Source organism: Talpa occidentalis, unplaced genomic scaffold, assembly GCF_014898055.3.
Source record: "Talpa occidentalis isolate TD23 unplaced genomic scaffold, MPIMG_talOcc4v2.1 talOcc4.6, whole genome shotgun sequence".
Classification (NCBI taxonomy): domain Eukaryota; kingdom Metazoa; phylum Chordata; class Mammalia; order Eulipotyphla; family Talpidae; genus Talpa; species Talpa occidentalis.
In genome coordinates this window covers 28,952,020-28,969,455 of record NW_023604972.1, presented here as the reverse complement: position 1 = coordinate 28,969,455, position 17,436 = coordinate 28,952,020, and the positions used below count along the sequence as shown (strand labels likewise).

The 17,436-nt window shown below is 47.8% G+C and overlaps 2 protein-coding genes across 2 annotated transcripts in view; one reads left to right on the top strand and one right to left on the bottom strand.

The window, feature by feature from the left end:
- Window positions 1-8,664, top strand: part of SCFD2 (sec1 family domain containing 2) — a 321,898-nt gene extending 313,234 nt beyond the window's left edge. The window contains exon 9 of the mRNA XM_054688396.1: window positions 4,538-8,664. Coding sequence (XP_054544371.1) covers window positions 4,538-4,630 — 93 coding nt within the window. The 3' untranslated portion in view covers window positions 4,631-8,664. The remainder of the gene's footprint in view (window positions 1-4,537) is intronic.
- A 1,687-nt stretch (window positions 8,665-10,351) lies between these two features.
- Window positions 10,352-16,446, bottom strand: RASL11B (RAS like family 11 member B). The gene is made up of 4 exons (XM_037530078.2): window positions 16,131-16,446; window positions 15,425-15,481; window positions 14,267-14,343; window positions 10,352-13,497 (listed from the first exon to the last, which is right to left on the bottom strand). Exons 1-4 carry the CDS (start codon window positions 16,270-16,272, stop codon window positions 13,027-13,029), a joined length of 747 nt encoding a protein of 248 aa, XP_037385975.1. The 5' UTR covers window positions 16,273-16,446; the 3' UTR covers window positions 10,352-13,026.
- Window positions 16,447-17,436: the final 990 nt, after the last annotated feature.

Genomic DNA, 17,436 nt, shown 5'->3' with positions numbered 1-17,436 from the left:
GTCTGCTTCAGGGACTTGGTCGAGGCTCCCCACCCCTGCCTCACAGATGGAAATTTCCATCGGTAGTGCCCTCGGTTTGTGGGGAAAAAGTGAACTCACCAAAAGGAATTCTCTATTGTTCAATATGTCTAATACCCACATCTGATGACTGTGTTTATAAAATTTAAATTCATATCCAACAGTCCAGTTGCAGACTTTTACGCATTTTCTTTTTCCTCTCATTTGTTTAATTTTTTTAGAATTCTCAGGACTGTTTTAACCAAATAATGTGGAAATTCTGAAAAAAAAAAAAAAAAAAAAAAAACAACAACAACAAAAAAAACTCAGCTAGCTTGAAAGCTATCTGAGGAGCAAAAGATGCCTAAGATGTGAAAAGGAGAAGCAGCTACTATATGACATGTTAGCAGTACAACCCTGCTTGGTCTTCAAAATAGGAATTTTATACTAACAAGTACTTTTTAAAAATATTTATTTATGCATACAAGAACTGGGGTACAGGCCAGACCTGTGGGGTAAGAGGATTCACCAGAGACAGAGTGGGGAGCAGAACGGGCAGATCGACCAAAATACACTGCTGAGGGGAGCAGCGGGCGAGGCAGGAGAGGTCTGCTATGCCATGTGGCTGGCTGGCTGTAACCCTTGATAGATGGAACTCGTGCTGTAGTGGCCTTGGATAGCTTCATAGGTTGCATCTTAACCCCTTGTGCCACCAGGGAGGCCCATTAACAAGTACTTTTTAATCAAATTTTATTGATTTGCCATTTATTTATGAGACTATATAATTTGGGGAGTGCAGCTTCATGTATATACACATGCTTTGCCCCCTCTCCCCACAGCTTTTGCCCTTGCATTGTCATGTTACCCCCTTTCATCTCCCCCATTTCTGATAACCACCATATTTTTCACAGTCTGGGATTATTTTTGTTGTATTTTGCCAGTTTGTTTTCTTTGGTGATTTATATTCCACAATGAGTAATACCATCTGGTAACTGTCTTTCACCTCTGACTTACTCCACCTAGCATCATCACCTCAAGGTCTATCCATTTTGTCCCAGAAGGCATTTTTCATCTTTTTTAATAGAAGAATAGTATTCCATTGAGTATCTAGTCCACAGTTTATCTACCTGTCTAACGATGGGCTTCAGGTTGATTCCCTGTCTTGGCTATTGTGAGTAATGGTGCTCAAATATGTTTTTAATTGAGTAGATTTGAAACAAATCTACCTGGTAATACTTGAGCTATTTTTCACTACCTAGACTCATTGCCTCCTTCATTATCCTATTGTTTTTTTGTTCATTCATTTAATCACTCACTAACTGGCCTTATCAGAACCTGCTATATATCAGGCACTACGTTAAGAAACAATGAAAAGATTCAGTTAAGAACAGGAAATACAGGGTGATATCAATAGCCATGGGAACACACTCAGTCCTTAGGGAAGGGTGGTCTGGGAAGGCTTCCTGGAGTTGGTGATACCTGAGAAGATTATTGAAGGATGACTGTGAGGCCTTCAGGCAGAGTAAGAGAAGTAAGTTCCAGAACAGTTCCATTGAGCTACGTATTTTACACAGAAATTCACATTTGATCCCAATAATCCGGAGAGACAGATATCACTATTCCCACTTTACAGATGAGGAAATGGAGGCTCAGAGCAATTAAGCAACTTCTCCAGGGTCATTAAGCTGGCAAGTGGCCCAGCTGGGTCCAACTCCAAATGGACACCCCTAAGCCTGTGCTCTTAACCACTATACTATCCAGCAAGAATCCATGTTCTTTTTTTAAAAAAAATATTTGTTTAATTACTTATCATACAAGAGCTTGGGTAGAAGCCAGAGGTACGGGGGTGGGTGGGCGGAGAGGATTCACCAGAGACAGAGTAGGGAACAGAACAGGCAGATTGACCAAAGTACACTGCTGAGGGGAGCAGAAGGCAAGTCAGGAGAGATCTGCTGTGCCATGTGGGGATCGAATTTCTGCTGCAGTAGCTGTGGACAGCTTCATAGGTTGCATCTTAATCCCTTGTGCCACCAGGGAGGCCCCAAGAGTCCTTGTTCTTAATCCTGCTCTCTCTTCTTCTAAAAGACTCCCTAACCTACTGCATGCATTGCCTGTTTCCCATCTGTTTCTTTTCAGCCCTCCCCAGAGCAGGCCTCAGACATCCTCTGGTTCAGCCATCATGCTGTGTAAATACCTGCTTGTTTAGATGTGAAGGGCCTGGCCTTTGGCTACAGCTCGGTAGAGGTGACCGAACCTTTCAACTGTGGGTGGAAGCCCAGCTTACAACCTGAGGTGATGGATTCTTTTGGCTCAGTTTATTGCTCCTCTAGAAGTATCAACATCAACGAAGTCTGTAGCCTTTTCTATCCAAGTTCCTCCAACCTGCCAACTAGACTTATGTGTCCTCAGGGACTCAATCTAGCCCTTCCCCTTGCCTTTGCCTCAGCCAGAGAGAACTCTGCCAACTTGGCACTGGAACTAAGGACCACAGGAGCTGGCAGTGGTAGTGGAGACTAGCAAGTCACAGCGAGGAGAAGGGTCTTTGGCACATTTGCTACATTGGCTCCTACTACTTCATAATTCTACCAGAGTGTGCAAAAGATTTTTTTTTACATGTTCATTTAAAAAAAAATCTAAAGTGGATCCTAATTTCTCATCTATGAATTCTAGTTGTCCACAAACCTCCCCTAAAACTGTATTCCAATTTTGTATGTATGAATATATGCATATTTTTCTAGAGAGTTCTTCATATCTTTACTAAACACTGAAAAAAAAAAAAAACAAAATTAGGGCCTCCCCTGGTGGCACAGCGGTTGAGTGCTGGGTTGTGAGGCTGCCTGCAGCCTCTGCAGTGCCAGTTCAATCCCAGGCCACTGGCAAGGGTCCCACAAAAAAAAAAAAAAATTATTTTAGTGGAAGATTCATCCTGGCAGTACTAACTTCCCAGCAGCCTGACACCACCTACTATGAAATCGGGGGTCCTCACTAGTGTTGGTGTAGAGTCACAGCCACCTTGGATCACATTAACATAAAACTTTTCAATAAACTTTAACAACAATAAGAAAAGTACAAAATGCATCTGTAGTGCAGGCATGCACAGGGCAGGTTCACTGTGGATTCGGACAGACAGAAAGGGAAGTCCTGGAACCCTTGATAGATTTTAGAGGCCTTTAATGCCCTCTCAGGGAACCAGGTACACAGGCACAAGCCAGGCAGTGGGCTGGGCAACCAGGAGGCTGGCCAGCCTCCGCCCCTGGTAAATCTTTGCTCTTTCTTTGGCCTCTGGCATTCTCTCTGGCAGTCCCCTCTCTGAGTGCTCCTCAGAGTGGTCCTCTTGCCTCAGGGTGATGCTGCCCTTTTATCTGACACGAGTGTGAGCACACCCATGGGCACACCCGTGTGCTTACACATGGGCACACCCGTGTGCTCTGGGCCCAGGTGTCCATAATCAAAGGAGTACGTGCCCCAAGCACACACCCCTCGGCCCTGGGCATCCACACTAGCAGCAGCAGGACATAAAAAGCCTGACTACTTCATTTATCCTACAGCATCCTTCCTTCCGCCTCTCCCCTGACTCAGCCTCATCTGCTTTTCCTCTGCTTTGGACCAGATTTTTCCTCAACTCTTAGAAGGAACTCACCCTGCCACAACTTGATCTCAGATAGCTGGTCTCCAGACTTAAAAGACAATAAATTTCTGTTGTTTAAACCACTGTAGGGTAAATGAACATTGCTCAGGCTTTTGCGCCATTGGCCTCTGTGGCTACCACCTGCAGCCTTGAATGCAGGAGGTGCTTGGCTGTGGACGGGGTACGCATGCCTGATGGTGGACACATGGTGTGTGGTGTGGGTGTGCATAAGTGTGCACGCCTGAGCTGAAAGACTGAGCATGTAAGGGCAGGATCACAGAGGACGGCGCAGCAGGGGACCATGCAGCAGAATGCTGTGGAGAGCGGTTAAGAGCAAATGGCAACGAGAGGATAGCATGTATAGGGATTCCCAGGGGGCCCAAGTTGCTGTCCTCCCACTGCCTTGTTTTCCCCTAACCTGTGAGGATGATGCCAAGGGCTCCAAGATTTTCTCTTAAGCTGACTGAACTGACTATGAACCTGCCCTGCCAGGGATGGTTGCAGAACCACCACCCAGTTTGGGATACTAGGAACTTAATACCATCATCATCACCAGAACATCGACCTTTTAGATGTGCCTTCTCATACTCACTGAAGGAGGGAGAAACTCCTCTATTGAGGTTTCTGTGTCAGATTGCAAAGCACCAGGCCAGATTCAGTGATGGTCAAGTTCAGTTCAGCAGCAAGGCAGTGGCTGGGCTCGGTCATCTTAGCATCCCTTGGTTAAGCAGCCAGGAGCCTCTAGCTCTGGTTCCATTCAAGCAACCCAAGTTGCTCTGCCTTTTCCTTCATAGTCCCCCACTCCATGCTCCCCTACCCCCAGAGAAACTTGTTACATTTTACTTCTCAGTGCCTAATGTCCTGGGATTGGCTTCCCTGATTGTCTGCGTGTGTTTGCCCTCCTGTTGTTAGGTCATCGTGCTGTCCACGCGACTCCTGAAGCCACTCCACATTCCGGAGCTGCTCTTTGCAACTGACCGGCTGCATCCAGACCTTGGCTTCTGAGCTTCTGCTGTGGCGATGAGGCCCACCTGAGCCGGAATGCTCTTGTCGGTCGCCATTCAACATACGCCCAGTCCAGCGTCCCCATTACTAGTTTTGGGATGGATTCCGCCCACCGGGGTGGATTCTGCAGTGAAGTACCATGCCTGATTGCTGCATTTCTTAAAATGTTGGTTTTTTTTTTTTTTTAATTTTTCTTAAAGTGTTAGACTTTCTCAGCTGACCTGTTTAGTGATCATTCCTACTTCTCCTTAACCCTCTATTTGTGATCGTCCTGATTTCACCTGCAAGTTGATGAATTCCAAATAACTGCCTGTTGGCAGGTGTTGCTAGATAACAAGCCATTTGCTCTGTAGTTGCTTGAGAAGTTAGAGGTGCTTTAAAATTATGAATGTGAGGAAAGTTTGTTTTTTCTTAAGATTATATAACCAAGGAGGGACCATCACAAGTAGGATCCGAGGCTTTGTTTTTCTCTTGATCTGAGATCTTGATTCTGCAAGGCAGGGAAGGTAGCAACTAGGCAGGGCTAGTAGTCTGCCCGCTGTAAATGGTTTCCCCCTCACAAAGGGCTCCATTGTTCCCGTCTGCTCGCCTGGCAGGACTGCCAGCCCACTGGAATGGGAGTCAGAGAAATTGTCTTGGGGGCTGTCTGCCCATGAAAGGCTTCCTCCCTTCCCAAGGGAAGACCCCAATAAAGACATCTGGCCCCAGGGCTTCTAGATTGGAACCCAACTCCTGTGATTTTTGTGATTTCATTTCTATTGAAATACAAAACTTTCTTTTCTAGAAATTAAAAGTTTCTCTTTGACACAAGCAGAAAAAAACCCAGACCCACCAAATGAAATTATATAAGGATTTTGGCAACAGTGAATTGCTTGGAATCCACACATTTATAAGTGTGTGGTTAATGGAAAATTCTAGCATCTCTAAAGGATTTTTGGAATAAAGAGTTAAAGCTGAAAAAGTTTCTAGTGTGGAATAAACAGACAGAGGAAATAAAATGTAAACTAAACACTACATGTCTTAATTTTAATCCTCTACATGCAACTGCCAGTTTATGAAAAACACTGTGAAGTTGGAAATCATTCTAAGACAAAATCAAAGCAGGCTTTGTAGACATCCATGTTCTTTTTCTTGCCCGAGTATCTTTTCCACCCAACACTAGCTCTTTCCAAGTGCTGAAATATTGCAGGCCTCAGTTGCTTATTTCATTCCACCAACCTAGAACTTTTGAATTTAAATAAGGAGGAAAATGGCACAGCCCAAAAGGATAATTAAAGCAGAGAGCGCTATTTTCTAAAAAAAAAAAAAAAAAATTAAGAAGTAACCTGTTCAGTCAGTCACTTATTCATTCCCAGAGATGGGGTGAGCACCTGGCATGTTCCTGGAACTGGCCCTGCTCAGTTTCAAGCCTTGGGGCTGCCTGAGCCAGGCGTGTCCCTGACTCGGCTCTCACAGAACGAGCAGCTGCTGCTTCTCCTGATGCTGGAGCCTGTAAGAGTTTCTGCTCAAGGTTAAGTTTTAAACCATATGTCAGTATACAAAGGACACTCTAGAAATATAGAAATCAAACTGCTAACAAGTGGCTACCTCTGGGAAGGACCATAGAAGGCAAGGGCTGAGAAAGAGTATCCTTCAGTGTTGTTTTAATTTTTTTCACAGCAGACAAGTATTTGTGTCTAGCTTTTGCGGCTTTAACATAATTTTACAAGTTATTTTTTTCTTTTAAAAAAGAATTTTCACAAGTTGTTAATATGAAATGATCAAAGGAGGAAGTTCCTGATTGTGACTGTTAATTTTTAAGCAAATACTTAAATGTGAAATGTGGCTAAAGGCAGTCTCTGAGAGGTGGGGGCAAATGTCAAAAGTTTGGTTTATAATTTAAAGAAGTTAGTTTATGGTATTTCCCCCATCTCTGTGGTCCCTGGTTGTAGGGACTAAGCTAGGCAGACAGTGCAATTGCATTATAAGAGGCTTTGGAGAAAAGGTGAGTTGGAAGAAGTTTGTGGTATCCAGAGTTTAGTTTGAATAAGAAGGTAGGAGGTGCAGCACAGACTGATGTCCCTTGAATAAGAAGCAGGAACATAATAGACACTTGGTATAAATCCTGCAAAGGGCCTTCAACAGATAAAGCTAAAAAAGGAGGCTCAGGAAATGCAGTGTGGCTTCTTGGTAGTAGCCTGGAACATCTGAGGTACAGTCTTCCTATGGGGGAGAAGAGGGTGGGGAGAAGCCCCTTCCCCCACCCTCGGTGAAGGAGCAGTGGTTAATCAGAGACCTAGAGACTTCTCTAGCTCAGACTTCTTCTGAGTCTCAGTGTCTACATCTGTAAAATACAGAGGATAACAAATGGTACTTAGGTCATGAGAGGTTTCTCAAGGGCAGCCATTCCTAACACCGTGGCTAGCACGTGACACAAAGGAATGTGAGTTCATACTGCTGAGAACACCACAGAAGTTACCTCACTAAATGATAAAGTATCAACAGGAGAGTGATGTCAAATGAAAAGAATATTCAGAGGCATTCCTGGAGTTCACAAGGAGGTGAAAAAATGGAGGAGGAATGACATATTGGCCCATAGTTCTAATTGAGTATAGCCCAGAGGCCAGGAGCAGTGCCCGGAGCTATCCCCCACGGCCTAGGTTCCAGTGCCACCCCTTCCACACAGTAGTCCACTTCTCCCATTGTTGTAGAGCAGCCCCGATACAAAACGGGGTGCCTGACTGTGGGTCCTCACCCGCGCGCTTAAAAGGACTTATCAATGCTCTCCTGCAGGCACACGCGAAAGGTTAATAAAAGGTTTATTTACAAGGGAAGGGGAAATGAGGAAATGTACAGCTCAGGGAGAAAAGTGGGAGACAAAGTTTTAAATGAGTCCTACCCGATCTGCCAATCAGGAATCCCAAAATGGCGTTCTGAGAGCTGGCCGCGAGCCAGGAGCCATGAAGCCAGGAGTCGAGCGATTGTGAGCCACCCCAAGGCCCACGTGTTTGGTTTTTATATCCAACCTGGCTGCCCAACTCCACCCTCAGGTCCCAGCCACCCTCCCTTTGGTGGTGATGGGATTTGTCTTTCCCAATGTCTTGATGGCTTTAGTCTGGAGTGGGGGTGGGGTCCACAAAGCCTGTATGGGATTAGCTCAGGACATCTTTTCCCCCTAACACCATCTCAGTTGACTGTGAAATTGGACAGTGACAAATTGGACTGTGAAATTAGACAGTGCTTTACAGTGAGTGTAAAGCGCTCAGAAAATGGCACATGGCAAGCTGGCCAGGTGCCTATAAGAATTGCCACCATAGGCAGTTCATGCAAGGCCCTCAGTCTCTAATAGAACTTTCTCTGTCACTAATGATAGCCCTGGAGTAGGTGAAGTAGGCCTGTGGTTTCTGAGGCTGACACCCTGATTTTATCACTTCAATCTCGTGCAAATGTACCAATTCTAAAGGAATTCCCCACTACCAGATATTAGCCACCTGAAGGTAGTTTAAAAGGTGAAGTGGTAGAGCTGGTTTCTCTGCCCTCCATCCTGGGTCTGAGTGCTTACCATCTAAATTCTGGCTGGTCAGAGCCAAAACAAGCACATGCAAATGCAAATGCAAATCTTCTGCCAAGAACCTCACAGGCCGCTCTATAAACACAATTGACTGAGGTGTAAATACTCAGTATCCATTGACTTCCGCCTTTGTAAACTCTCCTTCTGGAGTCCACTTCCACAAACACAACATGCACAACAAAGTGTTCAGAGGTGCTGGGTGCTGCCTCCGGTCAAGAGTTGTCCCCAGAGGGCCAGGGCCTGTGGAAATGACTCTGTTTACACCAGGACCCTCCATTACAATGTTATCCCAGTAACAAAGAATTCCATGGAACTCCCTCAAGACTACTATTATTTATTTTACCCTGGTTACTAGAAACAGAATCTCAACAACAAATAATCCAGTGTTACAAATGTTGTCTGCTATGCCCGCCTGAGAAACATCTTGAAAACTCTATTTTAAATGGAATTTAAGAAGATAAAATCAGAAGATAGAGTACTTGAGAAGGGAGCATGGGGTGGGGGTGGGGGTGGCTGGGATCTTGCCACAAATCAGTAATTACCCTAATCCAGTTCTCACCAAAATGGGAGACAAGAGGAGACTACAAGAACTTTCTCGAAATTTCCCTCTTTAGACTCCAGAAGGAGTGTAGGAAATGCCAATTTTCCTGGGTTATTACAGTAAGTTTTATAAATAAAGAGCATTATAGTAAAGTGTGAGAAAGCCTCTGCCCAGTCCCTGGGCCCTCAGCAGAGGTTAGCAGGAGAGGGGCGGCCCATCGACCTCACAGGCTAACAGCCCCTGGGAGCAGAGGCAAGACCCAGAGGTTCCCAGTTGCTCAAGTGAGGTTTTGGCCCACAGCTAGTTCATCTGCCCAGAAAACATTTGTTTTCACCCTTTTAGAGTGTAAGATCAATGTCGAAATCCTACTTTTTCACCAGAACCAGGGACTCTATAAATACACCCCTAAGGCCCGCGCCCTGGACGGGGCCGACAGGGCGGTGCGCCGGGCGGCGCCCTCCGTGAATTGCCAGCGGGGCGAGTCGCAGCCCGCGGCCAGGGCGGCTGGGTCCTTGCGCACCCAGCACCGCGCCAGCAGGCTGCAGGGTGTTCGGATGGTTTTGATTTGAGGCAGGGAGGAAACTCGAAAGCCAGACATCACGACAGGCAGGGATCCGGTTCTGAGCAGACCGGCCGTGGGCTCCCCCCTCCACGCCTCCTGGACGTCTTTATTACCGAGCTGGGACTGGAGGCCTGCGAGCAGCGGCTGATGGCAACAGCAGATGTGGCGGTGCCTGCCAGGTCGGCCTGGGGCCAGGGAGGAGCAGGGAGATGAGGAACGCAGCACCCACACAGGGGCTAGGGCAGGGAAGAGGAGGGGGCTGCAGGGGTCTTTGCTTTGAGGAGCCAGCCCTGGGAGGCTGTGGGACCACTGCTCATGGTGTAGCCTGTGGCATCAGACAGACCTGGGTGGGAACCCTGAATCTGCCACTTAGGAGCTGAGCCCTTGCTTCATTCTGGTCCCGATGATCTGCACAGGGGACTGGATGGTGGGACTGGTGTGGCAAATGTAAATTATTTCAAGCACTCAGGCCCTGGCAAGTAGGTTTTCAATCAATAGAAATTATAATTGTTAGCACACATGTGGCCCAAAGCGGGTGATTTTTAATCTGAGTCTCATCTTTAAAATGACAGTGATGTGGGCCTCCCTGGTGGCATAAAGGGTTAAGACGCAGCACTATGAGGCTATCTGCAGCCACTGGAGCAAGAGTTCGATCCCCGGCCAGGGAGGTGACCCACATGGCGCAGTAGACCTCTCCTGACTCGCCTGCTGCTCCCCTCAGCAGTGTACTTCAGTCAATCCGCCAGTTCTGTTTCCCATTCTGTCTCTGGTGAATCCTCACACACACACACACCCCACCCCTGCCCAATGCCTCTGGCCTGTACCCCAGTTCTTGTATGCATAAATAAATAAATCTTTTAAAAAAAAAATGGCAGTGATGTTATTACCTTCCTCACAGGAGTCTTCAAAAGACTAAAGGTGATCATGTGTAATCTGAGACATTGTAAATGCTCAATAAATTCTAATTCCTTCCCTTCATTCCCTGCCCTCCCCACACCTCTCCCTTCCCTCACCCACTGGCAAAGGAGGTGCTCCCTCAACCTAGAGGGAGACGGTTGCTTCTCAGTGCTGTGTTGGTAGTTCAGATATTAAAAACAAAACAACAAAAAAATCAGGGATAAGAGATAGGAATAATCAAAGGATGAGCAAAAGTAATGATACATGAAGCTAAATTCAAAAGAAAAGGAAAAAACATGGTGTGTTCCAGGACTATAAATAGTCAAGTCAGTATGAGACAGACAGAACCGGGCTTGGGGTGGTTTCCAGATGGGCTTTCTCTCTTCCAAGGGCCTTCAACAAACCTCTCGATCCCTCTGGATGGACCAGGACCCTAAGATGCCCTCCAGCCTGAACTTCTAAAGTGAAGTGTGAGAGGTTGGGTGGGGACACAGGGTACACTGTAAAGTGCCAGCAAGCCAGAGGTGTGTGGGCCCAGAGGCCTGCAGAGGGGAGTAGAGGGGGGGAAAGCAGGTGCCAGGACGAAATGGACTTGCAGCCCTGCTCAGCACCTGGCAAGGTAAAGCCCACAGGAAACCACTGTATCTTCCTTAATTCCAGAACATGGGTAGAAGACCATTGTTAGCTACATAAAGATTAACTTCTCACTCACTAGACATTAAATACAACCAACTAGAATGAACAGAAGCAAGTGAGCAGAATCAAGCAGGAAATAGTGATCACTCGAGATGTTTTTAGGATCTGTCAGCATGGTTTCACGGGGTCCCTCCTTGTTCCCAATGCACACCCACTTCTCAGAAGTGTAGAAAACTGCCCTCCATATAAGGAAGGTTTGGGATACCTCAGAGGCCTTATCAAGAGAGCAGGCAGGGTATTTACTCTGGGAAAACAGATGAGAAAGCCTGCCCATATCCTAGTGACCCCTCAATAGCTATTTTGGCCTCACATACGCAGCTGTATCGTATATGTGAACTATTGTAAAGGAATTAAGAATATCGAATATGGTCAGAAGATATGAAGTCTTGCGTGAACTTGAAGACATCACTCAAAACTTGGAATCTGTTTTTCTCATCTATAAAACGGGAGTCTCCCCTCCTCCACGCTCCTCACGGGGTTAGCCTGAGGATTAAATGAGATCAGGAATGTGAAAGCACTATTCAAATAGAAGGTGTGATTATTTGCCCATAAAGATGGTGACTCACTTAGTCTGCATGAAAGGTCTCCCAGGCCCCATGGAAGCAGATGAGATCTGGCCATTTTAGCACATGCACTTGTGACAGAAGCTCCCTGGGAGGGACTCCTCAACAGCCCAGATCAAAGGCTGTGAGCTTCTACAATGGAAATAAAGTGCACTTTTTGAAAGCAGGATACACAAAGAGGTTTGCCAAGGAAGGCACGTACAGAGAAGCAGTAATCTTGGGTAAAAGCAGTGATAGCGCCAAGGCTTAGCTCAAAGATGTCTTAACAGCATTAAATGTATAACCAGACACTTGCCTTAGATTTACCCTGAGGATGATGAAGGAAATGAACAGCAGACAAGCTACTCTTGAATGTAAAGCTGCAAATTACAATGTCTAACACTCACAGGCCTGGGCTTTGACAAGTTACCTAATGTGTTTTTAAGCCTGCTTCCTCCACTGTAAAATGCGGATAATGAACGTCACTCATTGGCTGGTTATGAGATTTAAGAGGTAACCCTAGGAAGACATGATACCTGACTCAACGTGCCCAGTAAGTACAAGGTACTGAGTAATACTTTGTCTGAAGGACAGAAGGCGAGCATTTCTGTCAAGACCAAGTCAGACATCTGCTCTTTTAAAATGAAATTTATTGTACATAAAATAAATTAATTACAGTCGAAGCCAAAGCATGAGTGGCTTTTTAAAGTGCATCTGTGTAGGGGATTTGGTGGTGGCCTCTGCATGGACTCATTCCCTGTGTTTTCATATTTCAGCCACCAAGGCCACGACTCAGCCAGGCCTCGAGCAACCCAACATCATTACCATGAGCCATTTACACAAATCACACCAAAATCAATGAACACATTTTTTTTGGTACCTGATACAAATTAAAAAAATAATAATATACAAGCTCATAATTACTCAAAATCTGGGGTTGAAGAGTTTTTGAGTTCTTAACCACTCAACACATGCCCAGCGAAACATACTCCTCCTGTCAGGAGCCGCTCCTTCCAGCAGGCCTTAAAAAAAGCTGTACACACACCATTTGACCCATGAACTCCAGCCTACTTTGGAGGGTGGGGGGATTATTTTCCTCCTTGTTCTTTAAAAAAAAACAAATCTGGGTATCCTTCAGATTAGAAGGATATTCTAGAAGGAACAGTATTCCAGAGATGTAACTCATACGAGAAAAAGCAACTCTTCCTCCAGGTAGAAGAAAAGGGAGGGGAAGGAACTGGTGTGTAACCTGTCCTTTCATTCCCACTGTAAATCACATCAATATATTTGGTGAAACTACAACTGACGGGCATTTACAAGGTAGGTAAGAACAAAATCCAAAGCCATTATGCCCCTCCCCACTCCAGAGGAAAGGCTGTAAGTACATTTCACATATTCAGAGAGCGGCTGAGGGCTCTTTCAAGCCTCATCAGTTCCATCCCCCTGCTCCAAACCACGCTTCTTTTTCTGCAGCAGTGGCATAGGCTGTCCAGCCCCTCTGCTCCAGCCCTTTCTGGAACCATGAATTACTGCCAGCATTCAATGTTCCTCACAGTGAGAAGCCCGGGCCCTCTTTCTGGGAAGACCACAGCCCAGAGGGCCCCCGCTTCAGACCGAGGTGACAGTCCGAACTTTGGCGGAAAGGGCTTGCTTGAACCTCCGCTTCAGGTCCTGCATGTTGGGTGATTTGGGCCGAGGGATGAGGGAGGTTCTTCGCTTCTCTGGGGTATTGCTGGGCTGCTGCTTATGACTCACTTCTTTGCACAGGACGTGGAAAGCATTGTAGACATCATTGTAATTTTCGCTGACGGACACTTCGTAGAAGGAGCAGCCCAGCACGTTGGCCAGCTGCAGTCCGAGCTGAGGGTCAACCTGCTTGATGTGCAGCAGGTCGGCTTTGTTGGCCACGACCACCACGGGCAGCCTCGAGCCCAGGTGGAGCTGCTGGACGTGCTGGTGCAGCTGGCCAATCAGTTCGTAGCTCTTATAGTCGGTGATGGAGAACACGATCACCACGGCGTCTGCCCAGCGGATGCACCTATTCAGCTGTTCCGTGCAGCTCAAGCTGTTTTCCTGGACCTAAAAGGAAAGGGTGACCACAAGGTGAAGGGTGAGTACAGCCCAAAAGCCCTGCTCGGCTGGATAGAGAATTTAAAAGAGCCCCTGACAGTAACGCCAAGGTTGCAGGCCATAAACAAGTTCTATCCCCACACACTTTGGCTTTCTTGACAATATGTTGATCCAGCTGCACAGAGTTGGAATAAATAACAGTGTAGCTCACCACACTAGTGGAAAATTGACCTGCAGAGCACTCCATGCAGAGAGACTTTGTAGTTGCACAAAATGGGAAATTAACTGGCTAGACAGTAAGTCTGGAGAAGTAAAGATAGGAGCTGGAAGCATTTAAACCTGGATAACTGCCCAGTTAAAGAGGAAACATACACACGAGCATGGCTCTTTTGTCTATAGAGTAACTTTCCACAATATAAAAGTGATTCCAAGTATCTGGAGGTGATACCTAGGTACTTGCTTTTTAATGCCAAAAACACAAATGTTAAAAATGTCCTTTTCATTTTGTCAAGGAAATTTGTCAATTCTAAGTGTGTTTGGTCTTTCCAGCTAGGTAGCATAAACCTAAAAAAAGATTTCTGTCCCTTTGCTAAATCTCCCAAAGTTAAGCCAAGCTAAGACTGTCCAACAGCCAAGATACAACTGAAATGACAAACTGCAGATAAAAGTTTCTGGAATTGACCACCCAAATCTCTCATCTTTCATCAAGAGGTACTTTGGGAATAACTGAGCAAGGACACTCCCCTCTGACCTAGACACATATCTCTGAGTTTCTCACCTGAATACCTGGAGTGTCTTGAACCTGAATAGCCAGGGTTTCGCCTTCTATTTGTACTTGTCTGGTGTAGAGGTTACCTATGAAGGGAGAGAGAAAGGTCATGGTCTTCTTGTACAACTGTTAAAACACTCTAGGCTTATTTTTGATTTTTTAAAAACAACTATCATTTTTTATCTCACATTAGTGGATTTATTAGAACCAGGGCAAAGTTTACAAGTTTTTGGAAACTGGTATGTCTCATTTTAAACAGTTTCCACATTTAGAGTTTTTCCTTGAAGCAAATTTTCTTGCTCAACAAACATGTGTGGGATTTGTTTTACTTTAGTATCTAATCATTCTTTGATTAGAATTCCCACTGTAAATCACATCAATATATTTGGTATAGTAGACAGACAGAACAACTTGGTAGGCAAATAGTGTCAGTAAATACACAGCCAACATCAGTTGGAATAAAAATGGGACACCATGATAGTGAACTCTACATCAAAGCAGTAGGCTGCCTCCCCTTGGGATGGTTTATATAGCACATTTCAAATAATCCCCAGTAGGTGCTTCCCATGGTCTAAGGAATTAAACAATTTGCTAACAGCATCAGCAGAAAGCCCTTAAACTTCCCTAGTGACGATACTTAATCATAGGGATTGAAATAGTGTCCTCTCATTTATTCAGGAATTCTCCCCCTAAAAAGCTACCATCTAGTTATTTTTCTTTGTTAAGAAAAGGGAACTTTAGGTTTACAACTGCTCTCCTTTGGCCTTTGCTTTAAAAGGTCACCTCTGAAAGGCAGCCAGCAGAGGGGGTGGGGTGGGGGAGGAGCAGACCATCTTTTTTTTTTTTTTTTTTTTTTTTACGACTTTTTCAGGAGTGTTTTGAAGGGAGAGGCTCTTGAGTACAAAGGGTGCTTCCAACTGGGGTCCCTATAGTTAAAACATACCAAGGAGAATACTTTCAGGCACTTGATAAAATGATGAATGGGGCTGGAATGGAATGAGGCCAGATGGCAGTTATGGGAGGGGACGCACGGGATGGGGCACGCAGTGGGAAGTGGCAGGCGCCTGGTGCTCACACTGTCACCCTGAAGGAACCTCCCTGCGAGACACTAAAAAAGGACAGCCCTGGCCCCGGCTGACAGCATTTTCCTCCAGTGCATTTCCTCACCTGCATTTCTTTCGTAGTCACCAATGAATCTTTTGGTGAGGAACCGCACCACCAGAGCTGCAGGTCAGAGAAGGAGAAGAGGGTTAAACCGGGCCCAAGAAGTAAAATTAGTGCTCACTCCACCCCCAGCCTGGAAAAGGAACTCTCGCAGAAAAAGCCTGCCTCCTAGAGAAAGCCACCAAGTGAAATTCCTACCCTGCAGCTCCTGACCCCTCTGGCAGACACAACGGAGAGGGGCAAGGAGGCACCGTGAATTATGGCTCTGTCCAGCTGGAAGGGTCATTTGGCCCAGCCCCCTCCTCTGAGCCGAACTGAACCCCAGCCTCCCCGCAGACGAACGTCTGGCCTAACCTTAACGCACACCCTGGAGGGGTTAGAGTCACGCAGTCCCCCCTCTGGTATGCAGGTACTATCAAAGGCTCAAGAACCCCCAAAGTTCCAGTCCCAGTTTGCCGGCGGCACTGGGAAGTCGCCTGACCATCCTGGATCCTAGTTTCTCTCCTCTGGAGGAGGAGAGGGGAGGACGCTGACCAAGGTCCCTCGCGAGGGGCAGCGGATCAACAGCAGAGGGTGGACGGTCCAGCTGCAAACCTACCGCCCACCCCAAGCCCGGTCTTCCCCGCGCCTGGTTTAGCCGCAACTCCCACCCCGGCCGCCCACGTCCAGCGGGCAATCGGCGGCGTCTCGGCCGAGCGCCAGGACTCACCGGTCTTGCCCACGCCGCTGGCGCCCACCACGGCGATTTTGACCAGCCGGCGCCCCGCGGCTCCCAGGCAGCAGTCGGCGGCGGCGGCGCTGCCCGGGGCGGGGTACTCGGCGATGGTGCACATGTTCTGGATGAGGCGCATCGCCGCTCGCGCCGGGGCTGCACCGCGCGCGGCCGGGCCTGCGGGTGCGGAGGAGGCTGGTCCTGCGCGCGAGCGGGCAGGGGGTCGGGAGCGCGCGGGTGCCGCGGGTTTAAAAAAGCAAAACAAAAAAGCACCGGAGCGCGGCGGCACGGCTGCTCGGGCGGCTCGGGCAGCTCGGGCTCCAGGCTGGGACTGCACCCGGCGGCGCGCGCGCTGTTTTCTCGGGGCGCCGCCCCGCCCCGTGCCTCCCGCGGCCAATCCCGGGGCGCCCCACGCCAGGCTCCGCCCCCGGCGCCGTTCCGCGCGCGCCTGGCCCGGAGGGGGCGGCGGGGGGGCTCGGGGAGCTAATGCCCGGCCGCGTGAAGCTGCGGGGTTCTGGGGCAGCGGGCCCCAAAGTGGGCATCCTGTGGGGTGCAACCGAAGGCCCAGCCAATGGCTGGCACCGGGGAGCGCAGCGCCGAAGGCCGGCCGGAGCCCCGCTGCGCAGACACGCGGCACAGGCTCTGGCTGCGGGGGTGGGGGGCGCGTTGGGGTGCGGGAAGTGAGGCTCGGCCTGGAAGCCGCGTGAGGCGAGTCTGTCTCCCCAAAGCAGTTTCAAGGCATCTGCCGTCGCCCGGATCCCCAGCCCACGCGCCCACTCCCTGCAGCCAAATGACTTCTTGGCCTCGCCCCGCCCACGTCTTGAACCTGCGCTGGGGGTCACCCAGGAACTCCAGGGTATGAGTACTTGGGGTTCGGAACGCCCCTCCTGCTGCTTGGCTTCATGCTTCTCTCCTTAATTTGCGTCGTGATTGCACTGGCTTGGGTGCATCCGGGGTGGCGTCTGGAATCGTAGATTTGTCTACAGTAACAAAGACCCCATGCTCGAGGTGTTTCACTTGACTTTGGGATTAAATGCTTAGCACGTTTTGCTCTAGACCCACCTTCTCTGGCTCTTGTCATCAAGGTGGAGCATCACTCAGGATCGCAGAATCTCACGTGAACACACATCCGCCTGAGTGCATGTACTGCGCGCCCAGAGGCAAGTCAAGAAGTAATTATAGAACAGGCTTTCTAGCGCCTTACAGTCACACCTCCTCCAAGAGCTGTGAAATGGAAAGAAAACAGTTGCCCAACTGTCTCTGAATTCCAACTAGATTGGGAGGCAGAACCCAGAAAAGAGTC

What these genes read in the sequence shown, in the direction of transcription:
- RASL11B (XM_037530078.2), bottom strand. Translation starts at nt 16,272, where the DNA reads ATGCGCCTCATCCAGAACATGTGCACCATCGCCGAGTACCCCGCCCCG. An exon ending in CAGCGGCGTGGGCAAGACCG is followed by an intron (nt 15,482 to 16,130) that starts GTGAGTCCTGGC and finishes TCTGACCTGCAG; the next exon opens with CTCTGGTGGTGCGGTTCCTC. An exon ending in AAGACACTCCAGGTATTCAG is followed by an intron (nt 13,498 to 14,266) that starts GTGAGAAACTCA and finishes CTTTCCTTTTAG; the next exon opens with GTCCAGGAAAACAGCTTGAG.